Here is a 14,923-nt window from a genome sequence, read left to right as displayed (position 1 = left end):
GTCCCTTCCCTGGATCACAAGGGCACAAGTTTGCACTGGGCCACAACTGGTAATCAAAAGGACCAGAATTCAAAGCCAGAACTCTAGGTCTAAAAGGACCATTAGCCTGAAAGTCTTTACTTTGTCTCTTCCCCAAGGAGCAGTTTAGCATTTGATGATATCAAAAAGCCCCAGTTTAAATAATAATAATAAATTATGTAAGCTGTGGATATGTGGATACGTAAGAAACATAAACTTATTAACCCGGGTGTTTCATCACTTGTGTGCCAAGGCATTGAGACTTCTGCATTACATTGAGTTCTTTCTCCCCAGTGAAGAGGACTCTGCTCAGTAGGGCATTCCTGCAGAAAATGTACCCTGAGTTGAGCCACACGCAAGGGCCCATGGAGCAAGGGGGTGTTGAAGGGTTGAGGAGGGACAAGCATGAACTGCAGATAGGTTCAAGGGGGTGCCACAGCTCTACAGATGCCTGTCTAGGCCCTGCTGCTCCCCGGTGCTATGAGCAGATTGCTCATTCCTCTGCGCTCCAGCTTGCTCACCTGAAGAGTGGGGGCTGGGGACTTTCGGGACAGCAGCTACAATGTTGCTTCTCCTTTCATGCGAGGCAGCTTGAAGGGTTCTACTGGAGAAACTGAGCATCACAGGCCCATGGGAGGGGGTGTAATTTCAGCATGGTTGCAAAGGATGAGTGGACTTCCGATAAATGGGAAATAGACAATGACTCTGGGTGTGAAGAGCCTGGCTCGCTAAGTGATCGACTAATGGTCAAGGCAGGGTGAGACACACAGGAGGAGACAGGTCATAGGCACCCTGAATGCTACCCCTCAACAAGGCTCGTTCTTGAAGGACAGGCCTGCCTGTGAGAACTGTGTTCAAATCAGCGGGCTGGCCACCCGAGAAACAAGCATTCTTGCAGAAGCACACAGGCCTCTACGGAGATCACTGAAGTTACTCATCTTCCTACGCCGTGATGACATGTTACACGCTGCCTTGTTAGTGGCTGGGTTTTCCTGTCCCCGGCAGACTGTAAGCCCCACAGGTCTCTGCTTATGCTATTTGTTTTGGTATTCCCAGTACCTAGACATTGGCTCACTCAGTACTGGTTATGTAAGCCACCTCAGTTTTGTACACACGATGGGAGCAGAAGCAGCCAGAAGCTCCCGTGTGCACAGGCTTCCTGCTTGTGCAAGAAGAACAGGAAAGTGGGGCCCCTGGGGCGTGGGGGTGGGGGTGGGGCCACTGTGACAACACTCTAGGCAGAGCAAAGGAGATCTCAGGGTGTCAGAGATGCTGAGTGACAAACCTCACTAAAGCTCCAACCTCTGACGGTCCTAGATTTCCACAGGAGAGGGCATCACACATCTCATATGTGACAACATGGGAAACATTGAGCCCGCCCTGCAGCCACATCGGTGACAAATCTCAGCTGTTTAACAGGATCAGCTGTGCACAGCATGATCTTAGGGGGTGACATTTCCAGTTCAAACCATAGTATCCAATCTCAAGTATTCCGTTGTAGCAACATAAAACAGACTAGGATGATATCATCAGTCAATCATTTATTGCAGGAGAAGCAGAGAACTAGGCAGAATCCTCATCAGAGGATGAAGAGGGAAGGTCCCTTGTTTGACAGTGAAGGCTGGAGACAACACAGAACAGAGGGGCTTGCTGTTGGCTGCCGGGAAACATCTTGGGTCTGTGCTTCCACCCAGTAAAAAGTGAGTGGGAGAGAGGTCACTGAGAGAGCCCATGACTGACCTTCCTGCACCAGACAGTTCTCTGCACCGAGGAAAACAGGGCTGGGAGAACAGGTTGGGATTTCAGGGGTAGGGAATACACTTCCCGACTTGGAAAGGGACCCAAGGAAAAGGAGCAGGAGGAGGATGCGGCCCACAGCCTTCTGTCACAGCGCTGCCGCCTGTCCGTCATCTGGACGCCTTTTTGGTTGCACAGCTGCTACCTGAAGTCTTGGCTGGGGGATCCTTGAGATCGCTGCCACAGCTGCCTTTGGTCTTGACCTCCAGGGCCAGAGGTCTGTAGCTGTAACTGCTCAAGGAACCTAAGTCCACACTGAAGCCAGCACCTCCTGGTCCTGCACTGGTACTGCTAACGACAGCTGGAAAGGATGAGAGAAGACCCCAGCCCCATTTAGTCTCCATCTTGGTCAGAGCCCTGCAAGGGCACCATGGCCAACTAACTCCCTTAGCGCTCTCTCTCTCTCTCTCTCTCTCTCTCTCTCTCTCTCTCTCTCTCTCTCCTTCTTTACTAAGATATCTTTGCGGCACCCATCATATCCGTGGCTTCATTTTACCTGTACTTAACCCCAAATATTCAACCTTTTTTGCAAGTAGTCTGGATCTATAGACCAGTGTAAGACTTTAAACTCCTAAAAGAGAAGTATGCTAAGGGGGTGGCCACGCTGTTCTGGCCTCAATAGGACAAGTGCTACCATCAAGCATCATTTGCACCATTACTGCTGGAACGTGCACTGTGGGGAATCACTGGGTGTTTTTTGTATTTCAACATCGTATCATTCTCCAGCCATTGCTTCTCTTGTCATTGAAGCCAGACCCCTCAATCTGTCTGTAACCCCATCCTCACTCCCACTCTCCCTGTGATTCCAATTTCTCCTTTGTGCTATGGAATCAGACCTACCTAGACTCCTGATAAGGTAACCAAGGACAGACCAAGACATGCAGGTACTTACAAATGTTCACTAAATTTGGGTATTCACCACCCATCCTATAGAGAGAAAACAAACATGTCAATCCACTATAAACAATCATGCCATCTACTCACGGAGTCACCTCCGAGATTCTCTCCCATCAGCAAGTCCCAACCCCAACCCAGACTCATGTCTTCCCATTCCCAAGCCACCTCCAAGAAGAACTCTGCTGTAAGGAAGGAGCCACTCTCCACTGTTACTCTCTAGTGTGACAATAAGAAGAATGATCCCACAAATTGGAAAGGAAGAAGTCAAACTTTCACTATTTGCAGATGATATGATAGTATACATAAGTGACCCCCAAAATTCTACCAGGGAACTCCTACAGCTGATAAACTCCTACAGTAAAGTGGCAGGATACAAGATCAACTCAAAAAAATCAGTAGCCCTCCTATACACAAATGATAAAAGGCATGAGAAAGAAGTCAGAGAAACATCACCCTTTACAATAGCCACAAATAATATAAAATACCTTGGGATAACACTAACTAAACAAGTGAAGGACCTGTTTGATAAGAACTTTAAGTCTCTAAAGAAAGAAATTGAAGAAGATATCAGAAAATGAAAGGATCTCCCATGCTCATGGATAGGTAGGATTAACATAGTAAAAATGGCAATCTTACCAAAAGCAATCTACAGATTCAACGCAATCCCCATCAAAATCCCAATACAATTATTCACAGACTTGGAAAGAACAATACTCAACTTCATATGGAAAAACAAAAAACCCAGGAGAGCTAAAAGAATCCTGTATAATAAAGCAACCTCTAGAGGCATCACCATTCCTGACCTCAAGCTCTACTATAGAGCTACAGTAATAAAAACATCTTGGTACTGGCATAAAATCCAACATACAGACCAATGGAATCGAATTGAAGACCCTGACATTAATCCACACACATATGAACACCTGATTTTTCACAAAGAAGCCAAAACTATACAATGGAAAAAGAAAGTATCTTCAACAAATGATGCTGGCATAACTGGATGTCAACATGTAAAAGATTACAAATAGATCCATATCTGTCACCATGCACAAAACTCAAGTCCAGTGGATCAAAGACCTCAACATAAATCCAGTTACACTGAACTTGATAGAAGAGAAAGTAGGAAGTGCTCTTGAATGCATTGGCACAGATCACTTCCTAAATATAACACCAGTAGCACAGACACTGAGAGCAACAATTAATAAATGGGACCTCTTGAAACTGAGAAGCTTTTGTAGGGCAAAAGACACAATCAATAAGACAAAAAGACAGCCTACAGAATGGGAAAAGACCTTCACCAACCCCACATCTGCCAGAGGACTGATCTTTAAAGTATATAAAGAATTCAAGAAACTAGACATCAAAATACTGAACAATCCAATTAAAAAATGGGCTAAAGAGCTAAACAGAGATTTCTCAAAAGAAGAATCTCAAATGGCTGAAAGACATTTAAGGAAATGCTCAACATCCTTAGTCATCAGAGAAATGCAAATCAAAACAACTCTGAGATACCATCTTACACCTGTCAGAATGGCTATGATCAAAAACACTAATGACAGTCTATGTTAGAGAGGATGTGGAGCAAAGGGAACACTCCTCCACTGTTGGTGGGAGTGCAAACTTGTACAACCACTGTGGAAGTCAGTATGGTGGTTTCTCAGAAAATTGGGAACCAATCTACCTCAAGACCCAGCCATACCACTCTTGGGCATATACTCAAGGAATGCTCAATCATACCACAAAGATACATGCTCAACTATGTTCATAGCAGCACTATTCGTAACAGCCAGAACCTGGAAACAACCTAGATGCCCATCAACTGAAGAATGGTACATATACACAATGGAGTACTACTCAGCAGAGAAAAACAATGACAGCATGAAATTTGCAGGCAAATGGATGGAACGAGAAAATATCATCCTGAGTGAGGTAACCCAAATCCAGAAGGACAAACATGGTATGTACTAACTCATAAGTGGATACTAACTATAAAGCAAAGAACAATCAGACTGCAACCCACAGAACCAGGGAGGCTACATAGCAGGGCAGACCCTAGGATGATTGTGGCTTATAATAAGTTTTGGTTTTACTCAATCACTGGGCAAGCTTCAGTGAAACATTTCACTATTAGGATAAGAATTTGTACTGTATCAACTGGTAATAGAAAAAAGAAAAAAGAAAAGAAAAAGAAAAGAAAAAGAAGAGTGATCCCACATCCTCACTGAGCCTCAAGTTTTGCCACAGTGACTTAGAACTTGGATATCTCTGGGAGATAGTTCTTGCCTCTCTGCCATCCAAGAACCTTGAAGAGTCAGGGGACATTCCCTAAGAGTGGTGACATTGATACTCGCTCTCCCATGGCCTTTTAGGAATTTTACAAGTGGATCCTTCTTACTGTCTCATTTGTGTCTTCCCTACCACAAGGCAAGCACATTTGTTGTGTGGTCTCACTTCCGTAGGACCTGCACAGAGCCTAATTGTCCTCAGTCTTCCTGTTAAAGCAGAGAGGAAACTTCCCCAGACGATGGGTGCTGCTCTCACCTGCTCTCCTCGCTCTCCAGCAGCTTGCGGTAGGTGGCGATCTCCATGTCCAGGGCCAACTTGACATTCATGAGCTCCTGGTGTTCCCGCATCATCCGGGCCAGCTCCTCCTTGGCCTGCTGCAGGGCACCCTCCAGCTGGTCCAGCTTGGCTCGGGCATCTTTGAGGGCACAGTCACCTCTCTGTTCAGCATCAGCAATGGCCGTCTCCAGGTTGGAGCACTGAGAGACAGACAGATTCAGCACTTTGGGTCTGAAGTCCTGCCCAGCCCTCCTTCCCTGATGCTGACGGGTAACAAATACTTTGGAATGGATCACTCCCACTGGAGGGTCACTGGCGGTGAGTTTATCCTTTCCCTGACTCCAAGCACCATCCACCTCACCACCACCACCACCACCACCACCACCACCACCACCACCACCACCACCACCACCACCACCACTCATGCCTCAGCCTCTAAAGGTAGACATCTTTCCCTGAGAGGAGACAGAAGGGCCTAGAGAAGATGGGCTACCTGAGTATGTGCCGCTGGCCCTGCCCACTTGATTTAAAACCATCAGCTGTCAGATTCTAAAGACAGCCTGGATGAAAGTCCCCCTGTGGCTAAAGTTCAGCAGTTCTGCATAACACAGGATGTCTTAGGAGTATTCATAAATTCTGAGGGGGGAAATGGCAGCTAGTAAGTTGCTCTTAGTAAAATATCTGTCTGATACGTCCTCCACGATTTCAGTCTGCCCCACCCATCCTGCAGAGAATCATAGGAAGGAGCAAGAACAGGCTTCAGAGGTGCGTTTGCATGCCTAGCAGGCTTTGCAGGTGGCAAACACCTCCAGTTAGGAATCTTACAATCTGTCAAGGGTTGGAGTTGTGTGTTTATACCCGTAAGGACTCTGGGAACGTCTTGGGTCTTTTAGTTTGAGGGTGTTTTAGTGGGGTCTAAGTTTTAGCCTTCTCTTTTTGGGGTGTCCCTTTCTTATAGAAGCTTGCTTCATAGTGAAGGATCAACAGCTGGTCCTAACTCGAAATGGATTTCTAGGTATTTTCCTCAGCTGTCACCTCCTCTGATAAGCAGCCCTCCAGATCTGCCAACACCCCCAGAATTTTGGATGAGTGGCCCATAGCCTGGAGGAGACTCCCAGGACCAACCTGCCTGACCGTGGGAAATCCTGGCTCATCCTCAGGACCAGGGAGGACTAGGCATGCAGAAGGGTGACACAAATTTGGTCAAACTGTCCTCTGCTCTTTCACTGACCAAGTGTCACAGGGTAAACTTGGGAATGCCAAAAGCTTGGGTCTTAAGAATAGTCTGCGTTGGAAGGACGTGAGATCTGAACATTCTTTCAAATACCACAAACACCAAGAGACTCAGATGTGATGCAGTGAGCTTCTTCCTCGGTGGAAGCAGAGAGAAGGGGAGATATGCCCCTTGGCTAGGAATCTCAGAGGATACAACATGAAGTAAATTTCACAAGGGATCCCCCACATTTCCCACAGAGACATCTTCTCTGACAGCCAAAACACAGTAGCATCCTGATCTAAAAGTGTGACAGTTAGAAAAATGATCCCACATCCTCACTGAGCCTGAAGCCTTGCCACAGTGACTCGGAACGTGGATGGCTCTGGGATCCTTGCCCAACTGTGAGCATACAGCATTGTATCAATTGGACACAGTCTATTACTGAAAATACCTTGAATATTGCATTGTTTCATGCATGTCTATCAGTCTTAAATAAACAAAAAAATACATAAGTTCTTATTTAATCCTGGGATCATAAACCCAATGAACACAGGAGGTGTGTGTGTGTGTGTGTGTGTGTGTGTGTGTGTGTGTGTGTGTGCACTCAAACTCATGTTTAGAGTGAAGAGGTGGGGGATAAAGAGAACAAGAAATGGGGGGACATTTGATCTGCCTGAGTGACTGAGGCTCTTAAATGCTTGCCCTGGCTTCTATACACCACAAACTGGTGGCTTCAGAATCACAGGTATGGCACCAGTGAGTTTTCCATCAAATGCTCCCATTGAGGAGGATGCTGGGATCAATTCCCACCTCACAACACCATGAGGAAGGCCACAGCCAAGCAGGGCTCTGGGCTAAGGCTAGGGCAGATGACTGCTGGCTGCCTTCCTGATCTATCTAAAGCTGACCACAGGTTCCACTTCCTCCAACAACATTGAAACCTAAGAGTGAGTGGCATCCTTGACCTACTGCAGCCACACTCCCTGGCTTAGAAGTTGGCCACCATCTCCTGCCTGGTGGTCTTCTCTGCTCCTTGCCTGTCACTCCAGGTAGGCAGGCCCCTCTTTGTATTAGAGGCAACACCTTCTCCTCAATTTCCCCTCTCCCTCTGCCCTTCATCCTGGGGGGATCTCATCTCCTCATAAAACGTCCCTTGGGTCTTCACCCGACTCTAGTCCCACTAGACCCCACAGCACTTACAGCATGTGCTCTGCGTGCAGAATGCTCTACCCTCCATACAACCCAGTCCATCCCACCTGATAACCAATCTCTCCAAGACTGGTGCTGAGTAAACCCATGCGCTGCCTCACTGCATAGAACCCACCTGTTTCTTCACATTCCCTATCTCTGAGTGGATCCTCTGGATCAGCCTGTTGATATCTGTGATCTCAGCCTTGGTGAGTTTGAGGTCATCCCCATGCTGGCCTACTGTGGCCTGCAGCTCCTGGATCTGAGTTGGAACAGAATGGAGGAGCACAAGGTGGTTAAGGACTTACCAGCTTAGGAGCACTCAGCATGGGGTGGGTGCTCAGCACAAGGAGAGGGCTCCTGAGCATGGGGTGGGTGCTCAGCATAGAGTGGGGTGCTCAGCACCAGGGGAGAGCTCCTCAGCATGGGGTGGGTGCTCAGCATGGAGGGGAGTGCTCCTCATCACAGAGAGGGGTGCTCAGTGTCTGTGGTCTCCTTGCTGGGACAGCATAAGCACCAGCCAAGGAGGAAGGAAAGTGGCGGGAACTGGAGAAGCAGCAACTCCTTCCGCTGTGGAGCAAGGTCCTGCTCCAGTTCAGCAGGGCCCGTGGGTTCTCAAACATGATCACTTGCTCCATTTGCTTTCTGTCCTTGTTTCACCAAAGTTGGAAACAAGAAGAAGAGCTGAGGTGTGTGGATCACTCACAGACTTAAGAGGGTTGTAGTTGGCACGGCCTCATCTGTCACCCAGGGCCGCAGTGAGGGAAGGGCTAAGCCTGTATTTGTCCCTAAGATATGGTAAGACTGACTGGCCTCCCGGACCACAGAGAAGCACAGGTCTATGAGGCCCAATTCCAAAACAAAAGGGATCTCAACTAAACCCATCCAGGCCCACACATGCACGTGCACACTCACTAGCACATGCACACGTGCACCAGGCTCACCTTGCACTGGTACATGTTCTCTGTCTCTGTCTTGCTCTTCACAGCAATCTCCTCATACTGGGCTCGAACCTCAGTGAGGATGCTGTCCAGGTCCAGCTGCCGATTATTGTCCATGGACAGGATGACGGACGTATCGCTGATGTGAGACTGCATCTGAGCAATCTCCTGGTGGCCAAGGAGGGGATGTTAGGGAGCTCTCCGTGAGGACAGCGCTTCTCCTGACCCACCCTGGACAAATCTTTACCCCTCCTCGGCTGGGAGTGAGACTGGCTACCTTGAACTTCAGACCCACGTGATCAGCACCATGTCTGCTCTCCACGTGTACTCAGGCCAGCAATGCTAACCATGTCAAAACTCCAGATGGCACTCAAAATGCCTCAAGGGAGTCACCTGCCACTTTTCCCTTCCCAGACCTCCTCTCTCCAGAGAAATTCCCTGAAGGCCCAGGCATGGTTCACATGCCTCTGCTCCCCCAAAATTTCTTCACATGCCTTCCTCTGCTCCCCCAAAGTTCCTTCACATGCCTTCCTCTGCTCCCCCAAAATTCCTTCACATGCTGTTTCTCCTGCCAAGCCTGGAGGACAGAGACTGTGATGGTCACCATCATGGTCTCCTCAAAGCTAAATCTGGCTCTGTGTCAGCCCTCAGTATGGTCTCAGTGAATGTCAGCTGCACCAGGACAAAAAGGCTTTTCCCTTCCAACCCTAAGCGACAGCTCCCTGAGAGAGGCCGGGGAAGTCCTCACCCCTTCATAGAGGACCTTGAAGAACTTGAGGTCATTTGTCAAGGAGTCCACCTTGGCCTGGAGCTCCACCTTGTTCATGTAAGCAGCGTCCACATCCTGGGGACACACATGATGGTCAGGCTGCCTTTCCCGACCTGCCCTCCTGCCTCCTCCACATTTGGAGTGGAGGCTCTTTAGCTCTTCATGCCCTCCACCTCATGCTTCAAGAACAGCCCAGTCCCTAAGCAGAAACTCACTCATGTGAGTACAATGGCCACAGCAGAAATGCAGCAGACTACCCGGGATATAAGCTGGGTGCTAAGTTTGTAGGTTCCAGAAGCAGCAAGCACCCAAGGGCCTCCCCTTAGCTGGAGGAGCTGAGAAGTTAAGAGACCCTAGGAACTGAGTTGCCCAAAGTGTCCCTGCCCTTGCCCTGTGCGCATCGCTGTGACAGACGGTTGGAAAGGCTCTAACTTCCTTCCTACCCCAGCAGCACCCCACCCTTACCTTCTTCAGCACCACGAACTCATTCTCAGCAGCAGTACGTCTGTTAATCTCCACCTCGTACCTGTTAGGGAACACAGCATTGCCATCTGAACAGTTCAGCTCTGCAAACTTCCACTGTGTGGTAAGCAGTCCCCTCTGCATGGCTACAGTGTTTATTTACCCCAGGCCAACAGCCTTCCCCGAGAAGGGACACTGCTTCAAAGAGGTTTTTTTTTTCCCCCAGCTCTTTAGTCCACAGTCTGCCCTGACATGATTTGCCTGAGACAGAACTGGGTTGGGGTTGAGGACATGCGGATCCACTGTAATTCCCCTTCACAAGTGGCCTCCTCCATGTTGCAGGAGAAAGGTTCACACACCCCCACTGTGATGTGATGCTCAGTCCACCAAGCAGAAGCAGGACTCTCACTTTGAAACTATGTTATACCAGGTTCAGACTCCCATTTCAGCTAAAGCAAGGTCTTAGGAACAGCATTTGAATGAGCCCAGGATGTTTTTCATGTGGATATATTGTATATTGAGAAAGTAGTATCATTGACATTTTTATTTAAAAAGCCCCAAATGGTAAAATTTTGTTATACATATTTTGCTGCATTAAAAGGAGCGGATCTAATGCTAGAAAATAGCTCCTTCTACACGCTTAAATATAAGTAACACTTTACAGTTCTTCATGCATCCCTAAGGTACGTCAAGGCAGCTCCTCCACCCAGAAAGTATGAATGAAGTAAAATCAATGTGAGTTAGAAAGGTAAGTTATTAAGATGTAACTGAGGGGCTGGGGCTGTAGTCCAGGGGTAGAGCACTTGCCTAATGTGTAGGGGGCACTTGGTTCAATCCCTAATACAACTAAACAAACAAACAAAATAAAGACGCCTGAGATGTTTTCTGAGGTTGCCCTGTTTTCCTAATGACGTTGGATAAACACAAAGAAAACAGTTCACGCTATTTATCCCAGATTTTGTGTGTCACTTGGCAGGTAACTGAAAGCCTTGAGATGGTATTATATAACAAATATTCATCCTCACTCTGGTCTCTATCTCATCTTGTAAATATTTAATGACACTTACTGCCTGGAGATAAAAATTAAAGCATGTGTTGGCTGCCAGACTGATTAGATTTTAGTATTTTGTATCTTTCTATTTCATAAGATACATAGGAGACAGTGAATCAAGATGACTGTCAGAAGCAATGGCAATAGTTACAAATGGTTTCGCATTATTTACTTCCAGAGACCACACATTCAACACACACATTCACCTGTTTACAGGTAATGATTTTAAACAACTATAATAAATGTGGATAATATTTGTTTTTCTCATTGCTGCCCACCAAAGGACATGCTAAATGTTTCATCATCTCATTTGTTTCCCATAAACAGCTCTTTTTTATTTTCCTTTTTTTTTTGTTTATTTGTTTTTGTTGTTTTTGATTTTGTTTTTTGAGACAGGGTCTCTCTATGTATTCCTGGCTGTTCTTGAACTCACTGTGTAGACCAGTCTGGGCTCAAACTCACAGAGATCCTCCTACCTCTGCTTCCCCAGTGCTGGGATTAAAGGCATGCACCACCACACCCGCTCCACAACCATTCTAATAAAATCCATTCTGTTATTTTATGGGGTCTATTCTGTTGTCCTGATTTTATATGCGATGGGGGGAAATCAGTGTGCTTGGCCAAGGTCACAAAGGTAGCTAACACTGAAGCTGAAACTAACATTCAGGACTCTGGGCGTCCGGCAGACAACACATGCCTTGTGCTGAACTTGGAGCTTTAAGAGCGGTCGGTACACTGCTGTTGGCCATTCTCTCAGAAGCTCTTTCAGGTGTTGAGATAGTCATCAGCGTTTGATGTTACAGGTACTGCAATAACGCTGTGTAGTTCACAGAGGGCTGAGAGGCCTACCTAGAGCCACCCAGTGAGAAGCAGTTCAGGAACTCCAGATCTTTACCCCACAGAAGGCCCAGAGTCAGCACCGCCTCTGCCCTGGACCTCTGGACTGTGTCCTCTGCCCCTCTTCTGCAGACCCTGCTCAGCTCTCCACCTGAGACCCAGCCCCATCCGAGTTCCATTGATCTCAGTTATCCTGTACTCACTGAGACCGTCTGAAAATATTTCTGTAAGCCTGTGCCCATAGTCTCTCTGCCGTCAGGGCAATCGCCAGCTCTGTTAGGGTCTCTATGCAGAGCTCAGGCCAGGCTTCTGCCTGAGGGGATGGCAGAATAGGGTGGTCAGGCCTTTTAGATGTGGAACAAGAGAAATATGTCAACACTGACATCTCCACCCCTTGGAACTGTGCCAGCTGGCTCCTGTCCCTACAGGCCTGGCAGCTAGAAGCCAACTTTCCAAATACCAGGTTCATGTCTCTCTAATCTCTCCATATTTTCTTTAAAGATCAGACTCCACTGGCTATGTACACTCAAGATGAACTAAGTTTTAAATTTCATTTTGCTTAGTTTTAAATTTTGTTCCAGGGTTGGTGGGGTGTCTGTGTTTTGGGGGAACTATCACAGAAAACCTTACTTAAGGGAAGCCATTCAGGCTGAACAAATGAGTTTTGGCCAGTGCTCTTTGCCCTCGTCTTCCATTTCCAGAGCTAGAAGTGGAACAGATTTCCTGGGAAATGCAGAGGTGCATTCTGGGTAGACCTACCATCTTCCCAACCCCCTTCTATCCAGGTGTCTCTTCCTGTAGGATATGAAAGAAACATCCATGGTCTCAGCAAAGGAGCTAGGCTGACAGGGAGCCCTGGGCAGCCACTTCCCGGGGACGCCTTCTCTGCCTCCCACTCACCTCTTCTTGCAGTCCTCCACGACTTCCCGCATGTTCCTCAGCTCCGAGTCCAGCCTCACTCTGTCCCCAGACAGAATCTCCAGCTGCTTCTGCAGATTGCTGATATAGCTCTCATGAACGGGCTCCAGGCTCCTCTTGGAGTTGTTCAGGTCCAGCTGCTGCAGCAGCTCCCACTTGGTCTGCAGCACCTGGTTCTGCTGCTCCAGGAAGCGCACCTGGAACCCAAAGGCGATCATGGCCCACAGTTCCCCGGTGCTGTTGCCTTTTGAGAGTGGGACCGAGGGAATGAAGGTTTATCTGAGGCACCCTCAGCCAGGGGCACGTGGGATCTGAAAGTTCAAGGGAAGACACCGTCCACGGGAACACAAGAGCCAAGCTTGAACAATGGTGTCATCTGCCTGGCCAGTTGCCACGTGACTGGGTCAGTTTCTCTTGCTAAAGATGCTGAGAATTGGAGGGTACGGGAGTAGGGGAGAAACTGGGCATTCAGGAGGAACAATGCTCCCTTTTCCCTTAGGGTTTGGATGCAATTTGTTGGTTTTTCAGTTTGTTCAAAGCCAGTTCTCACATAGTTCAGGATGCCTCCCATTTCCTCTGCTGCTCACCAGACTTTCCTTCCTACCTGTCTCTGGGCTTAGGGACAGAAGGAAACATGTTAGAGTAAAGATCTGGGAGGAGAAAAACACATTGACTGTTCCACCAGCATGGCTTATTCGTCCTCATTCCAGGCCTTGACTCCTTCACATAAAAGCCAGAACAGAAGCAGAGGTCTCGAGCTGATAGGAGTTGATGGGGCAACCCAGGAATACAGTAATCTCTCCATCAATGCCAGCTGTTGTTATTATGTCCCCAGCATCCTCACTGTCAAGATCTCTTACAAGGGTCCAGGTGAGAGAAACCCACTTCTTGTCCCTTTCCCATTCCCTGGGGTCCCTGCCTCTGACCCCTGACAAAGACGCTTTCCATGTTATCCCACTGCTGAACATTTTGGTATGCCTTCCCTGCAAATGTCCCTAAACCTGATTTGAATTTTCTGGCCCTTTTCTCTCCCCTCTTCTGGAAATCCACCCTCCCTTCTTTTACTTCTGTGCCTTATGACATTCCCTGGCCTTCATCCCTCTCTTGACCCTGTTCTGGATGTGGGTCCTCATCCTCCTCTCTAACATCGGAAGCCCTCATAGGACTCACACTACAGGTGTCTTGTCCCACATGGAAGGATGAGGCTCCGCTTCACTGGGTGAGTGTGCCCGGTACTATCCTAAGCGTACTGAATCCTTGGTCCCAGCGACTCCTCGCTGGGGTAAAACATATTATTGGACCCCTTTGACAGATGACAGAAAGGAGGAGACTCGCCCCAGTTCTCAGCAGCAGCAGAGCGAGAATGCATTGCACCTCGTGGCGCCCACCAGTGCAATGCAGGGACCCACCTTGTCGATGAAGGAGGCGAACTTGTTATTCAGAGCCTTGATCTGCTCCCGCTCCTGCGCGCGCACCTTCTGGATCTCCGGGTCCAGCTCCACATTGAGTGGGGCCAGGAGGCTCTTGTTGACGATGACCTGGGGGATGCCGCCGGGCGGGCACACGGATGGGCACGTGGGCCCCAGTCCTGCGCTGCCAAAGATGGTGCCCACGAAGCCCCCGGGACGCCCACCACTCGCCCCTCCGTGGCCCAGCGCAAAGCCACCGCTCCGCCCCGCGGAGCTCAATGACAGCCGCCGGCCGCCCCCCATGCAGAACAAGCTCCTGCTGCCGAAAGCGGTACCCTTGATCCCCGCCCGGACTGAGGCGTGGCTGCTGCTGAACCGGCCCGAGATGACAGCAGAGCAGCCACTGAAGCCCAGGCGCTCAGCCCCGGGATAGAGGGTCAACTGGCGGCTCATGGCTGGCTGTGGGTGGGCAAGGACCGGCAGAGCAGCGGCAGGCAGGCCTTGCTTGGGGCAGGGACGCAGCTGCACTTTTGGCCCAGCTCTCCCCTTAAATAGTCCTGCTTGGGCTGGCAGGATGGAGTCAGCTAATTTGTATGTTGGAAACCCCTTTTGGGTCACTGGAGAGGGACTTCTTGGGTCCTTCATTTAGGAAATTACCACTCACTTGCAAAGATTTCTGTCTCTTTCTCTTCACCTGTCCATGAATCTCTCTATAAAACGGCCCAGAATCCTGAATTTCCTGTGCTTATCTCCTGCATTATAATAATTTCACCACCTTATCTCCATAGGCTTCCCTCCAATTATGTAGGTCATCACTACCAAGATCTTCAGTAGAAAATTCCAGTGGGTCTGGCTAAG

General features: G+C 48.6%; 1 protein-coding gene across 2 annotated transcripts; it reads right to left on the bottom strand.

Moving 5' to 3' along the window:
• Positions 1–1,925: 1,925 nt before the first annotated feature.
• LOC131896552 (keratin, type II cytoskeletal 72) lies at positions 1,926–14,518 on the bottom strand. 2 transcript variants are annotated; one of them, XM_059247257.1, is made up of 9 exons: positions 14,066–14,518; positions 12,639–12,853; positions 9,854–9,914; positions 9,368–9,463; positions 8,623–8,787; positions 7,815–7,940; positions 5,254–5,474; positions 2,708–2,742; positions 1,926–2,116 (listed from the first exon to the last, which is right to left on the bottom strand). In XM_059247257.1, exons 1-9 carry the CDS (start codon positions 14,516–14,518, stop codon positions 1,926–1,928), a joined length of 1,563 nt encoding a protein of 520 aa, XP_059103240.1. The 2 variants fall into 2 exon arrangements, with proteins under 2 accessions (XP_059103240.1, XP_059103241.1); XM_059247258.1 differs by lacking the exon at positions 7,815–7,940.
• Positions 14,519–14,923: the final 405 nt, after the last annotated feature.

The sequence above is a fragment of the Peromyscus eremicus genome, chromosome 20 (assembly GCF_949786415.1).
Source record: "Peromyscus eremicus chromosome 20, PerEre_H2_v1, whole genome shotgun sequence".
In the NCBI taxonomy this organism is placed as follows: Eukaryota; Metazoa; Chordata; class Mammalia; order Rodentia; family Cricetidae; genus Peromyscus; species Peromyscus eremicus.
This window is presented reverse-complemented; position numbering and strand designations above follow the sequence as displayed.